The following is a 15,473-nucleotide window of genomic DNA, read 5'->3' on the forward strand; positions in this document are numbered from 1 at the left end:
TTCTCTTTCCTTTGTACCATCTACCTTCTGCCTCTCATAGGCAGATGCTTCTATGCCTGGTCAGAAAAGAGCATGATTCTAGTCTGCCCTCTGGTGAGTGGAAGTAATGGGATTAAACTAAGGAATCTTTGTAACCTCTTGTGGAAGAAACTCTCAGATGTGAACAACAAAGACAAATCTCTGATAAAGTAGATCTGACTAGATAAATAAAGGGGCAGAGTCTCAGTATAACAACTGCTGAGCTCAACTTTTGTAAAGCTGTCCATTTTCATTGTTTGTAGTCACTAAGAGAATGACACAATGCCATTTACACACCTGGAAAAGTGAGGCGACTTGTGGAGTTTGTGCTGGGCGCTGGTAAGTCATGGGAATGCTTCTTTGTACCTGTGAGGAGAAAAAAAGGAGGGTGAGGAAAAGGAGAATTGGTGAGAGACATTTTGGACCCAGTAAATGTTCATCTAAAATGTTTGCAATGATCCAAAAGCTTGGGTATGAAAGAAACAAGTAAAGAAGGTTGGGTGGGGTTTCAGAGTAGCCAGAAAGCCAGATTCTGCTTTTGTGTGAATGATAATGCTTAGTATTCTTGGCTCAGAGGTTGGCATGCTGAATGCAAATGCTCCTTGACAGGCTACACCTCCATCACCAGAGAGGCTTTCCAAGTATTAAGTTCCAAGAGATTCTATTTGCTGTGTTCTATAGTGGGCTCCAGCCCAGAAGTGGTATTTTAAATCCCCACCATATGGTTCTAATATGAATCCATGGTAGAAAGTTCCCTGGGAAAGGCACAGTTCTGGATTTAGAAGAGATCAATCAGAGATTTTTTTTTTAATATTTTGTTCATTTTTTATTTATTTGAGAGTGACAGACACAGAGAGAAAGACAGATAGAGGGAGAGAGAGAGAATGGGCGCGCCAGGGCTTCCAGCCTCTGCAAACGAACTCCAGACGCATGCGCCCCCTTGTGCATCTGGCTAACGTGGGACCTGGGGAACCGAGCCTCGAACTGGGGTCCTTAGGCTTCACAGGCAAGCTCTTAACCACTAAGCCATCTCTCCAGCCCCAATCAGAGATTTTGACTGTACTTTAGCTATAGATTTTCCCTGATAGTGGACCTATTTTGAGTCATTTAAGAGTCTCTCTAAGGCTTGATTAGTCATCTGAAAAATAAGGGTAGTAACAACTATATATCCAAGGATTCTAGTGAGCCAAGCTCCTGACAGTTGGATAGGTTAATGGGATTATGGAATTTCCCAACATATGGCAATTAAAAAAAAATTTGTTCACTATTTCCTGGATCATAAGAGAATGAAAGGGCAGCTTCCATATTATATCCTCCACAAAGCATCTAGTGAGACTATTCCCTCCATATTCTAACCAAAGTGCCCAGTGGTTCTGGTCACTTTCTATCGTACACAAAGTGCCTGGTGGACATTATTCACATTGTTTTCTATGCAAAGTACCCAGTGAATCTCTTTTCATACAGTGTCCTACACAAAAGTGTCCAGTGAATGCTACAAAGCAGGAAGGAGTACAAATCATCTATGAGTGGGGGCACTACTATGATGCAAATCCATGCCTCTGATCTTATGGTTTAGAGTCCTTCCTGCTCCACTGGAACCTACCTGCACTGTGGAACACTAATAAATCAGTGTGTTTATCTTTCTGCTCACAAAACCTTTGGCTTGTTGTACAGAATTCTTAGTAGCATCATTTGAGCCATATACATTTTTTATGGTGGGAGCTATTCTGTGCACTGTGGGAGGCTTGGCAGCAATCCAGCTATCTATTCACTAGATGTCATGATTAAATCCCTAGTTATGACAATCTAAAGTGTCTTCTGCACAATTACAACAGCCTAGTGTCTTCACAGTAACTAATGGCCTCAGCGGAGAACCACTTCTAGGAGGAGACAGAACCAGTTAAGGTTTCCTGAAAGCGTGGTCAGCAGTCCTACCAGGGAAGTACAGCCAGTCATGCACCCATAGTCAAAGAATAGCCCACCTCTATTTGGGATGGTCCTTGTCCACTGGACATGGAGCTTCCTGGAGGGTACCTAGAGAGTGTAAGGGAGGAAGAAGACATCCACATATTCAGCCAGATCAGCTGAGTCATCCCTGGTAATTAACAGGGTAACAGATGTCGCAGCTAGGTTTTCCTCACATATAGAGATCTAAATTTTTCAAAAATGTGTTTTCCAATATGATTGCTTGGTCACTGGTGATAGTCACTATCACATATCATATAGTTACCATGCCCTTTGCACTACATTAACCTGACATGAAAGGAATGTATGTTCTTTTTTTTTTTTTTTTTTTTTGATCTCAAGTGTATTCCCATTTTATAGGATCTAGAGGAAAACTCAGTTACTAAGGAAGGAGAAAGTCCCAACCTACAGAAATAATTTTCCATGACTTTTACTTCTTTATACCATTATCTACCTTTCCCTTCAAGTACAGCATCCTGACCATATATAGAACAACTATTTTAGCAAAAGAGAAAACCAAAACCAGAGTCTTAGGCCCAGGCTAGCATAGGGAGGCAGCATTTCTAGAGGAGATGCCTTGGAGCTTCCCAGTTCATCAATGTCCCGACATTCTGACCTCAAGCAGTCTTGGCAGTCTTGAGCAGCTGAGCTTCCTTACCTTCCTTCTTGCTGGATTGCAGAAAGCCCTGGATTCAACATTTAGCCACTCAAAAAGATATAGAGACAGGAAATATAAAAGAAAGGAAAGGGAAGAGGAAGAAAGGGGAGAAAAGCAGAGAGGAGAAAAGGGAGAAGAGAAATTTCCTTCTCACCTATCTAGTGAGAATAGAGCACTCTGCTTTCAGAGGGTGATCTTGTGAAGTTGGGAGACCCAATTTAATCTCACCCTCATGGGACATGAAAAGTTACAAAGCACTGTATCTGTAAGCTTTTTAGTTATTAACTGTGGAAACATTTATTCTGTCAGGTTACTTCATAGGAATTCTTGGTGAAATTAAAACAAACAAACCTATACAACCATCAAACAAAAACCTGTATACTGTGGTCTCCCAAAAGCTTGAGCTTCATGCTCTTCCTAGAGGCAGATTTGAACCCCTTAGGCATCTTCTTTGGAGACACAAAGAAAGGGTCTCTGGGCCTTGGGACAGTGAAAAAGCAGATATGCAAGCTCTTCTAGAAATGCTGTTATTATTGATTAGTAAAATGCCCAATATATCCAGAAGGACTGACACCATTCTCACCAGCCTCTCACAATTATGTGTCACAAGCAGGTAGTGGACAGAGGGGAACAAAACAAGGCTTTTTATAATTTTTCCAGAACTTGTGAAAGCACTATAGACCAGTGGGAATGGTTTGGTGCTGAGTCAGCAGTCCTACCAGGGAAGTACAGCCAGTCATGCACCCATAGTCATGAGTCAGCCTCCCACTGGCTCCCAATTCACTGGAAATGTATTCCTGACATCATTTTCCACTACACAGATACCAAAGTCACTATAATGCTACTCAAAGTTCCATTCTAAACTTCAGTTTCTAAAACTCTTCACCTCCCCCATACTTTCTTCTGAGGGAAAACATCAGAAGTGGAGTCAGACAACATAGGTACAAGTTTAGCTTCCCAACTATGTTGCACTGTATCATTCAGGAAACAACTGGAGACAAACTAAAAAAGGCTCTTGGATTTATGTAAAAGTCTACATGGAGAAGCTGTTCCCCTGAGGACTTGGCGTCCATATCCTTTTAGAAGTTTTTACTCTGCCTTTCAGACCATGGTGCCATACACAGACATCTGAGCCCTTCACTCAGGGTGTCAGGGCACTTGGGAAGGAAATAACTCAGTGAAGATGCTTTGAGCCATCAGAACGGAAGGCTTTTTTTCTTTTTCTTTTTTTTTTCCTGAACTAGTGTGCTTTGTACGCATGTTTTCATGGATGATACAAATTTTTAGGTGATTTCTGTCTATATTTATTTGGGCTTCCAGGAAATTCAGATACAGTTAATGCTGAGAAGTGAAGATACCCCATTGCCCTTCAGAACACCTGCCATGGTTGGTTTACTAACTCTACATCATGCTTCTGGTTTTACTCTACTTTCTTTATTTAAAATATATTTGTGGATGGAGAGATGGCTTAGCATTAAGGCACCTGCCTATGAAACCTGAAAGATCCATGTTTGACTCCCCAGATCCCATGTATGCCAGATGTACAAAGTGGCACATGCACCTGGAATTTGTTTACAGTGGCTGGAGACCCTGACATGCCCATTCTCTCTCTGTGTTCCCCCTCTCTCAGGTAAATAAAATATTTAAATGAATATATATATTCAATTTATGAACTCTTACAAATCTCAAATGCTTCATAAATGAGTAAACAAAAGAATAAACCAAGACTTTGCCATTTCCCTCATGTATTAAAGTTTAAAAATATCAATTTCAGGACATGATAAGGACCAAGAGTAAGAATACTTGTGTGAAAGTTTTCAATAAGCTGTGAAGTACATCAGTGTTTGTTACTATTTATTATCTAGTGTGTGTGTGTGTGTGTGTGAGAGAGAGAGAGAGAGAGAGAGAGAGAGAGAGAGAGAGAATGAGAATATAAATGCAGTGTATTTACAGAAGTGGAAAATCTCATCTTTGGGAAATAAGAACCCAAGGTCAGGAATTGCAGGATCCTTGACCATCAGTGAATGTTTAGAGTAAAGAACCTAGTCAGTCAGGCAGAAGTGCTATCATGGCAGCTTATGCAATGTGAGATATCTTTTGACAGCCAAATACCTTTCAGATATTTAAAATTAATATCCTTGGTTGGTTCAGCTTAAAGGCAATGAATATAATTCATCAGGAAAGAGGACAGTGATGGAAGTGAGGAGTGGCTGCCTGCATGCCATGAAGTGAACATACATATACCTCTGACAGGAGACCTGAGAATACTGAGAAGCCCAGTGATTTGTGGCTTCACCTAAACAGCTCATTTTCCTTTTAAACAATAGAGTTACCCTGACCAAGCTGAAGTCTGCTCTGTAAATGATGATGTAAGAACCTTTGAGGTCAAATGTAATCAATGAGAATAATATGGTCAGATTCCACAGGAAAGCAAAGTGCGTAGAAAGCTCATAGTGGGAAGTATGTCAGCACAGCAAGAAATTGCTTTCTTCCAACAGGATGCAAATGCCTGTCTTTATTGTACTTACCACCTTATGGTCATGATTTCAATATCTGTCAACATGTTTGTTTACTATTTGTGTTATAGCAGTAGGCAATGAGCACATGTCTCAGAACTAATAATCATTTTTTCCCTTACAGATAGAGCATCAAGAGATGCCCAAACTTTCCTTCAGGCTGCAGAATCACTGAGTTTGGAGGACATCAGATCATGTATACCTCTTGAAGAGTTGACTTTCAGAGGTATGTAATATGCTGTTGAAATAGGCTTTTTAGCATTGGAATATGACCTGGAATTAAACCCAACCCCTAAATGTTCACAACTTTGACCCAGTAATTGAATATGTGGAAATTTTTCCAGTGAGAATTTTATAAAATATGATAAAAACTAATATACAAACCACAAAATTTCTATGTTATTTAAAATGCAAAAACTAAAATAGAAGCATATAACCGTTCATCCTAACAGAGGTAGTTAGGTAAACTGCTAGAGCCCCAATATGAAATACTATGTTTCCATTGAAATTATATTAACAATGACATTTTAAAAACCAGAAAAGTTCTTTCAATCCAATTTTATGCGAATGTGTCATACAAAATGAAGTGTACTATGTAGCCTTAACTGTGTAAACATGCATCATAAAAGACCTTAAGGAAATGCAGTAAAGTACTGATGGGGTATTACATGTGATTTTAAGTTCTTATTAGTGATCATATAACAACAGTGCTATAATTTGTTATGTGGGTACTAATCAAGTGTTGTTACTGTACAAGCACAGGGAGACCCATAAAGGAGCAGGACTTGTGTAGTACACTTCATTATCACAAGAGGATGCCATTCCATGGCTTGTACCCTCAAAAAGATAATGACTATTTTTACTAATCAAGCTCTTGAAAACCAGAAAAATATTCCTAATCATGGGCTTTTCAAGAAAGGGGAAAGAAAAAAGTTTGGATTTCAAAAAGCTAGCATTGCTAGAATGCCATGTCATTGTATCCTGATGAAAGATAATTTGAAAGCCAGCTCAATGCCATGAATAGTGAGTTTTCTTAAGCCTTGGAAGAGTTTCTGGGGACCATTTATCTCATCCTTCAGTGAAGAATGATTACATGAAATATGAAAGCCATACTTCATGAATATCTTCTAGTATATAGACAATATCACTCACGACTTGGGTATTTTGTGGTGTGTGGAGGAATACAAGACAAGCATGGTGAAGATTGCCTTGCTAGCCCCATAATTTGGGATGGAACAGAGACAATGGAAAAAGAAAAAAACAGCCATTTTATTTTTTTCAAATTCTAGTTCAGAGGTTAACTCATTGCTTTTATTTGGTAATCAGTACATACAATCACTTATGAGATGTTAGAGGAAATTATACATCAAAGGGGTATATGTGCAATAAAGACTTCCAATAAACAAACACATCTTTAACTCTGACAGCAATTAGGCATTCTGTTTACATGAATACCAAGGTCTAATTTTGCAATTGGAGATGGGGTGTTATAGCATTTAAACAATTTTCAACATATAGTAGCATCTAGGGGACAGACTTAGAATGGATGGTCATTTTCTTGCCCTCTGATGTGCAAGTACAAACTGAAACCTGTCTAAAACACATTTCACATCTTGGAAACACATAATATCACTGCCTTAAAGTAAAAACAGAACCATTTCCATTGGGAAGAGACCTGCAGAACATGTTTAGCAACTCTTCTTTTTTCTTCATGAATGATGTATGCAGCATGGTCTAGGTGGGTTTGGAATTCTGGCTCTGCCTTCTTTCTTTTCTGGTCTTGCTAAATGTTCTTGATATTGATTGGACATTTCCCACAAATCCAGATAGCTATTTTGATTTGATGGTAGCAAAATTTAAGGCTTAGGAGATAAGTGTCATTTTCCATTCACATCTGACCAAGGAGGCTCCTCATTAGGAATTGTCCACAGGCCACGATGAGATTCAGAATCCGAAGAAGAGCCTGTAGCAGCATAGACTGAGTTCTCCACTCAAGGAAGATAACAACAACATCACATTAGCCTACAAGCAATTTGCCTTCCTTGAAGAATCCCTTTTGTATGCTTTCATTTCACCAACCTGCTTTCTCCTTCCCATGTACCCACCTTTCCCTTGACACTAACACTTCCTCACGTGCATTACACTGGAAGATGCTCTTGAGTTTCCTATAATTTTGTGTTTCTGTGTGCTCAGGTGACCCTGCAAGTAGAATGGGCTACCTGGGTAGAAGCAAATGAAGAGATTTTTGACAGGTAAAAACAATGAGAGAAGACAGGAGTAAAAGGGTATAAAACAGGGATAGGATACATAAAAATTGATGGTGGTATATGGCTATACAGTGAGCACAAGAGTTGATAAAACCTAACTTAGCTCTACAAATAAAAATAGCAAGTATATTTTTAAAAATTGACAGCATATAAAACTGTATAAAAATATCACTAAAGCAAGGAAAAAGGAAAGGCATATTTCAAAGTCTATCTCTAGAATCAGTTACTGGATAACACCTATGGCTATAGGTTCTTACCATAAAGCTATGTATATTGGACTATGGCTGTAATTCTATGTCATCACATATATGCTCATTCAAAGACAAGTACGGTAGTATACAAAGCTCTTTCCCCAAGATAGACCATACCAGAGGAGCAAAGATAATGCAAAGATGTGCCTCCTGAGCCATCTATTTAAAAGCCACTTCATAGGCACCAGGTTCTATGGGGCTCCATTGTGAATGACTCACCCCTCACTGTAAGCAGAGAGAAAAAATGCCTGTGCAGATGCATCAGTCAGCTCCCAGGAAGAATGCACAGGAGCTGATCAACCCAGAAGATGGCCCTGGCAATGGCACTGAATATGGCCGACTAGAACTGACTTTTACCCCAAGAGATGCTGAGGTATCCTGTGTACCCTGAGTGAGCTGAAAGGACCTGCCCATATGTCACTCCTGCTTCGGGCTCTGCAATGGCACCATAGTTTGTGTCCATGTGCATCTAGTAAAGCCTAAAACTGCCAGTGTTATGTCATGTCCACCTGGACACAAAATCCAGAATTATGACAATTAATCTAGATATATCTGCCAATATTTTTAATAAAAATGTAGAATGGGGGGTAATCAGGACTTTGAATTAGACTTTCATGATCCTCTCAAGTCCAGTCTCCACTGTACTCAATGTTTGTTTAATGTGAAAACAAGAGTTTCTTCCAGTGAAGTAATTCTTGCTTATTAAAGACTTTCCTGAAGAAGCATTTATCTTTACAAATGTCCAAGGAAAATTTTCAGAGGCCCACTTTCCATTTTTATGCTTCACTAGACCCAGATTTTTTCGTTAGTCCCATACAGTCTGTTTACTGAAGACAGTGCTGATTCCCTTCTAACTCTTGAAAGGGTCACCTCAGCCCTTTGATCATAGGAAACTTTAAAAACTAAAGCCTGGCCTTTAGGAGTACACTTTCTTGTTCCTAGGAAGAGTATGGCTGTTCATTACCATTTTTTCCCATTAACTTCATTGCTTAGTGATAATGAGGCTTTTAATCATGGATTACTATTGATAATTATAAGCATAACTTTCCATATATTCAAAAATAAGATCCTATGTAGCATCATTATTAAAATTTTATAATCTGTAACACCCAATTTTGTTGTGGCTTGGTGTGATGCCTACTATAATGTTGTTAACAGAGCAGAACTGTGCAATGGTTTCTCATGCTGCATGGACTATTTCTTTTTTGCCCTGAGAGAGTCCACTTGGATTTAAAGTTTCAACTTGAATACTAAATAAAGCCATGTGTGTTTCAGACAAGGAAGTCAGTGTCACTATTTTTCTAGATGGATCATTCTCATATGGATTTTGTTTAATTGCATTGATCTTATTGCTTTATCTTAAATTTAAAGGGCACAAAAATATTTTACATATATTTTCATAAATAACTTTTTTCTAAAATTACTTGACATTTTCTATATCTTATAATAAGCTATTGGTGTAACTAGAGTATGTCTGAGTATACTAGAAAGAAAGTCTCATGAACCTAAAGGAGTATACTTGGCATTTAGGAGATGTTAAATACATTTTCAAGTAAACTTGAATTTTTCTGGCATTCATGAGTGAACAGTAGAATTTTACCTGCTAGTGGTTAGACATGACTGTAATGCCTGTGATGTGTGTGGGTATCTCAGAATCAAAACAAAATTTCACCCAGAAAAAAAAAATGTGTCCTAAATTTTCCAAATCGCTTTTATTTTTGGATCTAATTATATATACAGAGACTTCTAATCTCAGAATCTTCTTATGAGAAAAGGATATTCCACTTTTTTCATGGGTTCTTCCAAAACTAAATGGGGGACATTACGAAGTATGTTCTATTATCATGCTGCCCAGACATTCAGAAAAGCTGGAGGAAAATATATATTATCCATCCATCCATCCATCCATCCATCCATCCATCCATCTACCTGTGCATCTGTCTAGAGAAGAGAGATATGAGAGAAAAGATAGTAAGAAGGTAAAAATATCCCTACTCTAAAAATATGGATTACAGAATTGGTCTTCATCTCTGCCTCCTCTCTCTCATGTTCCAGGGTAATGTTGCTCTTCACTTTTTACTTTTACATTTACTGACGATCTGGCTCAACCTGGAATATACAATGTGAAAACTCTGCAAATGAAAGAAATTCATGTGCTAGATTTTCTTTGGCCTTCAGGTGTTTAGTATGATTTTAATGTTTAAGTTTATCAGCTTGACAATGAAACCCTATCAGATGTCTCCAATAGTTTTTTTTTTTTTTTAAGCTCAGAAAATAGAAGGGTGAGTAGAAGAAAGGGTTTTTGAGTCAAAAATAAGTCTGTTATTTGCTGCCATAAGCTAATAGGTCTCAACAATGAGGAAAGGCAGAGTAAATAAAACATAGAATGAAGACCTCTGAAAGAATGGATAATTATGCCACAAACTCAAAGTACATGAACTCTTAAGTTAGATCCTGGCCTGTTGAGTGACAGAGAGCCAAACTCAAGTACTGATACACTTGTCACATTAGGCTCATGGAAAACTGCTGTCTCCACATACTGGCAACTCTACCTTCGGTGTGTAAGCCTTTGTGCTGTGTGAGCCAGAGCAGGATGCCATGATTTGCACAGTGCCATAATGTTCATCCTATCTTATCACTCCATTTGTTGTTTCAAACACATTAAAAGACCATAGAAAATAAGCAACAGCTTTGCAAATATGTTATTCCAGTAAATATTGACATAATTATTTAAATGTACAATCATGTCCAAGATCAATTCATAGCATATTAACAGTTTTGTAGTTTTTTTAAACAGATGACTTTGCGTTTTTACTCAATGTGCTTTAAAATCACTTAAATTAAAAACTATGACTGAGTAACACAGAGCTTTTGTTTTTCCTCACTGAGTGTTTTAAGCAAAGTTCAATATGGCATGAAATTCTCCCATTCTTTTTCAGCTGATTAATGACTTAAAGCAGATGAAAAATATTTCCATCATCATTGGTGCTAGAAAAATGGCTATATTCCTGTTTCTTTTTCAAATAGTGTTTAGCATTACTTGTTAGATTATAAAAATGGAAGCTGTAGGCATTCTATATTGATTGGCCCAGAAGCTTCATGTACAAAAATACAGAATAGAAATGAGGTAAAAGGCCCAGGTTCCAAGTCAAGAACTAGCACATACTTGGTTTTATTTAATTGCTATACAAAATTAGACCACCATGAAGAGCATAGTTTGTAAACTGATGGCCCACAGGTTGCATGCAACTCAAAGACATGCTTTGTTTTACTGGCTTAGTATGTGTGAATCTATTGCTAATATGTAATAATTTAAAGAAGATTCACATAAAATTCTAGTTACCTAGGACCCATATACTTCCACAGAAAAATATAGTGAATGGCTATGGGCTTTTCCCTCTGATTCCTCAGACATTCCTGTTGCAGACTATTTCAGAGAGCGGAAAGGTCTTGTGGCCCACATTTTTTATATCTGAGAAATACCAGTATTTTGTTTTAACAATATAGATATTTATTTTAAATATCTGTCTATATGCTTTGAATGTAGAAATCAAATAGTGGAATATTCCTAAACCAATCACTACCTCTCTTCCTCTCTATTACTAATCTCATATCACATGATTTATTATCAGGAAGGAGTAACCCAAAGTCACCTTATGAAAATCACTTGTATCAAAAACTACCAAATCATACTCCTCTTGCATTTCATTAGCTTCTACTTAAAGTCTGTATCTTTAATCCTTGTTCCCAATACACCTTGTCTTTTATTTATGCTATTAAGTGACTCCTATCTGGTATTGTTAAAGACTAACTCAAATGAAAGGAATTACCTAACCTTTGATCCTGATACTAGTGCCCTACCCTTACCAAAACCTGATACAAGTAATGAAGCCAACTTACAGATACTCAGAAGAAGGTAACCATCCAGTGGTCAAAATTTCAATGACTATAGTCATGAATGCTACCCTGTGAAAACAGCTAGGTTCCTACCTGACAATATGGCCATCAGCTAACACATTCAGGTTTATATTCAGGAATATACAGACTAAATTAAGCATCAATTACATATTCTTGCAGAACACTCTTTTTAAAAAACAGAATTTCATATTAAACAAATGGAAAAATGCATAAGAACAATGTTTATGTCTGAAAGGAAATTGGGGTAACTGAATGTTCCCAATTCAAAAAGAGAACCAGGAATTGGAATTGTTATTTTAGCTGTGATGAAGGCCAGTCTGGCTACATCCACCATCCAGAGCCAGTGTAAAAGACAACATTTTAAGTAATGGTATTGACAAGAAAATGGCAATCACTGTGTGTGTGTGACTTTTCCAGGCCTTGCTCAGCATATCTAGGATGTCTGTTCTTACCAGCTCAGATAAGTGCTGTGAAGGCCAGATTACTAGCAAATGATTTTGAGGAAGCTCCTTCAAACTTTAATGTTTGTGAAAAAATAAAAAAATCCCAAGTGAGTTTGTTCAGGGGAAACGTGCCCAGAGTTCTAAGACCTCAAATCAACCCTCAAAGAACCATTCCCTGAGAGGAGATGGCATGAGAGGAGGCCAAATGTTGAGGGCTTGTTTTTGAAAGTTATACACCTTCTCCAGATATGTTCTTTGTGGAAGAAGAAGGAATGAAGCAGCTCAGCTAAAATGATGCAAGACAGTGGCATCCTCTTTTAGTCTATGAGAGTTCTTTTCTACTCTTCTGAATCTGAAAAAAAGAAAAAGAAAAAGAAAAAGTGTCAATGCTGCCTTCCCCTCCACCCTCCAGTCTCAAAAGAAAAAAAATCTGAGGGGACAAAAAAAAATTAGAGAAATAAATCAAGCATTTAAAAACTGGTAATGGCTGTCTCCCTGTAACAAGATACATTTTCTCCATAAAGGAAAATCCCAGTGGAAAATGTTAAATAGTAATACATGTGAAAACTTAGTAACTACTGTAAGCTGGATTATCAAGCATTTAGTTCATGCACTATGGATATTAAATCACTTTATTTTGCAACTAAGGTGACAGTGGCTGCTAGTTTGGTCAATTTACCTCATCTTTGGAATTAGAAGAAATTAGATTCATCTAATCTTGTTTCCATGGAAAAGATAACTGTCTTAGAATTTTTGCCCTACCCATAGAAACTTCCCAAAGGCATTTAAAACAAGACATGCCCCAGACAAAATCATTATGTCCATAGGCAAATCACCTGAATTGGCTACTGGACCCAGAATAAAGGGTAGAGGAAGAAGACAAAGAAACAGACTAGGTTAGTGAAAAGAGGAAATAATATATATATATTTTCCATCTGGAATACTCTACTCAACATAACCCAATGGTCTTAGTGAAAATTTAAGACAACATTCCACTATGAGATTATATCCCACTTCATGCTCTTCAAGTCATCATGCCTTATGTAAAAAGTTCTTTCCTGTGTAGGATCCAAACAGCACAGAGGTTTAGACTTTCAGAAGGGCAACAAAGATTTTCAGTCATTTTAGCACAAGGAAAGTTTTCACCTCAACTTTAAAGACTAAGATCCTTTCCTAAGTAAGACTTAGCTGAAATTAGGCAGAAAACTAGTTGGGAGTTGGAGAGCCTCTTTTGATCTATAGTAATCACAAAAATTCTCAATTTTCCTGAGTCCATTGACACTGGCCTCCTGCTGTTATTCCTTTTTATACAAAAAGTTATTTATTTATTTAAAACAGAGAGAGACAGAGAGAAAGAGGCAGACAAAGAGTGAGCATGGGCATGCCAGGGCTTTCTGCCACCGTAAAAGAATTCCAGACTCATGTGCCACTTTGTGCATCTGGCTTTACATGAGTACAGGGGAACTGAAACTGGACCATCAGGCTTTGCAGGCAAGTGTCTTTAATGAATGAACAATCTCTCCATCCCCTGTTGTTATTATTTGTTTATCCTGTTGATGATGTTTGTTATCTTTACCCTCCACCAGCACCTTTGCCCACTGGGGAGAAATAACAGAGAAAAGCTTCAGACCAATAATTCCCCTCTGATACTAGGACTGACAACTTGGAAGTAAGAGAAGTGATGAAACAAAAGCCAATATCAAGGGTTACAAATTTTTCATTGACTTCCATAGCAGAAGCATAGTTTGTCAACCTTTGTGCTCAGCTTATGATCCTATGTAATGAGACTCCATTTAGATGGACAGCTTGATGCTAATCATTCAGAGATTTCCTCAGAACCTCTCCTGTAAAGCATAGATAAGAGGGAGCTTGATTTTTAAATAACACGACTAACTGGTTGGAAGGACAGGCACCAAGATCCCCAATTAGCCAACAGTGTTTGAGGAAGCCTGGGTAAGAGGTAGCCTGTTTTATAGTGAGGTAGGCTTAGAGATTAAAAGAGGTCCTTCTGGGGTATTAAATCCAAACTCCACCAAGAGGAGCTTTCTTATATCATTTCAGAGTGTGTCAGGAGGAAGTGTTTCCTCTCGCTATGGATCTTAATTCTCCACTCCAGCTTTGGGCCAAGGGATGGAAAGAAGGGGCAAGCAAAGGAAGATGATGCACTTAAACTGAGTCCAATTTACAGTGAATGAACAAGAGGCATCTGTTCTGAAGCTCTGTCTGTGGCACCTGCTATCATCCTGGTCTTCCCAAATGCATGCTTTCTGACTAACTTGTTTGGAGCATATTCCCTGAGGTGCTGAGTTTCATAGCTACCCACAGAATGATGTTACTCCTCAATTTTCAGACTCTTTGAGGGCAGGGAGAACATCACACATAGAGAATTGAGGTGGTTGAATGTGTAATGATAAGACAATTTTTCCATCTACACCCTTTGTTTTGTGCTTGACAGAAGAAAATGAAAATTAAAAATAAAACCATGCATACACTAATCTTAAAATTTATTCAATAACAAGGTATGACATGACAAGAACTTATACTCCCTATACAGAAACCCCATTATGCACTCATCATGCTCTCTGTGGGGCTGATCTCTTAGAGAAGGACCATTTGCTGTATAAGCCTAGCTTTGCCCTGGTTTGAAAACCATACCTGAGCTACTCTCTCCTCATTCTACTTCTTGTAATTGTTTTGATGTGTTTTACATTTTTTCATTCATTTCCAATTTAAAAGAAACTGAGGAAGCTTCCACAAGATCACATATATGAAAACCTGGGCCCTGAAGACCAAGTGAAAGAGGCTGTGTGTTGCTGAATTAAAATGCACGACAACTTCTATAACTGCGGCTCTGGAGTTCACTGATTCTTAATCGATCCTGGCTCCTTGAAGGCCACCAAAAGTTTACAGACTCACCCACTTTGTTAAAGGGCTACTCATGAGCTAAAATGCAAATTAGCCCCATCTTGGGACAATTCAAGAACATATTTGGGCAAATGTCATTCCCTTCCTGCTCCTTGACCAAAAAACCTCCTGCATCTCAGAGGGGAGGAGGGGGTAGCCTAGAATCTCAAAGCACGGTTATGTGCACTTGAATTCATAGGTACATATGAACTGTAATGGATTGACTGTAATACTTAAGGTCCTTCACTTAGACAAGTGGGAGACTGCCATTTTCCACTCCAGCAATTGAGGAGAGACGCTTCCAGGTTCATACAATCATTCAATTTAAAGATAATAGTTTTTTTAATGGCTGCAGTTCAAGTAAATATGATATACTGAAAACATGTTGATCATTTACAATGTTTATTCTTACATTATAAGTAGAATGTCACTGGGGCATATTTCAAAAATTATCACCGGCCAAAAAGAAGTGTGAACTTGTTTCCAACCTGCTCCAACTATTGGCAAAATTCAAAGAAGTAAGTTTCTGTGAC

The 15,473-nt window shown here is 38.1% G+C and overlaps 1 protein-coding gene across 7 annotated transcripts in view; it reads right to left on the reverse strand.

Moving 5' to 3' along the window:
• The window catches only part of Pde1c (phosphodiesterase 1C), a 782,675-nt gene that overhangs the window by 18,971 nt on the left and 748,231 nt on the right, over window positions 1-15,473 (reverse strand). For 4 of the 7 annotated variants that reach the window (XM_045135620.1, XM_045135623.1, XM_045135627.1 and 1 more), the window contains one exon: window positions 316-384. In XM_045135620.1, the coding sequence (XP_044991555.1) occupies window positions 316-384 (69 nt within the window). Of the gene's footprint in view, window positions 1-315; window positions 385-6,440; window positions 12,389-15,473 lie in introns of those variants that run through there. The other 3 variants (XM_045135621.1, XM_045135622.1, XM_045135624.1) reach the window with 3 other exon arrangements.

This window comes from Jaculus jaculus, chromosome 16 (assembly GCF_020740685.1).
Source record: "Jaculus jaculus isolate mJacJac1 chromosome 16, mJacJac1.mat.Y.cur, whole genome shotgun sequence".
NCBI classification, from domain to species: Eukaryota; Metazoa; Chordata; class Mammalia; order Rodentia; family Dipodidae; genus Jaculus; species Jaculus jaculus.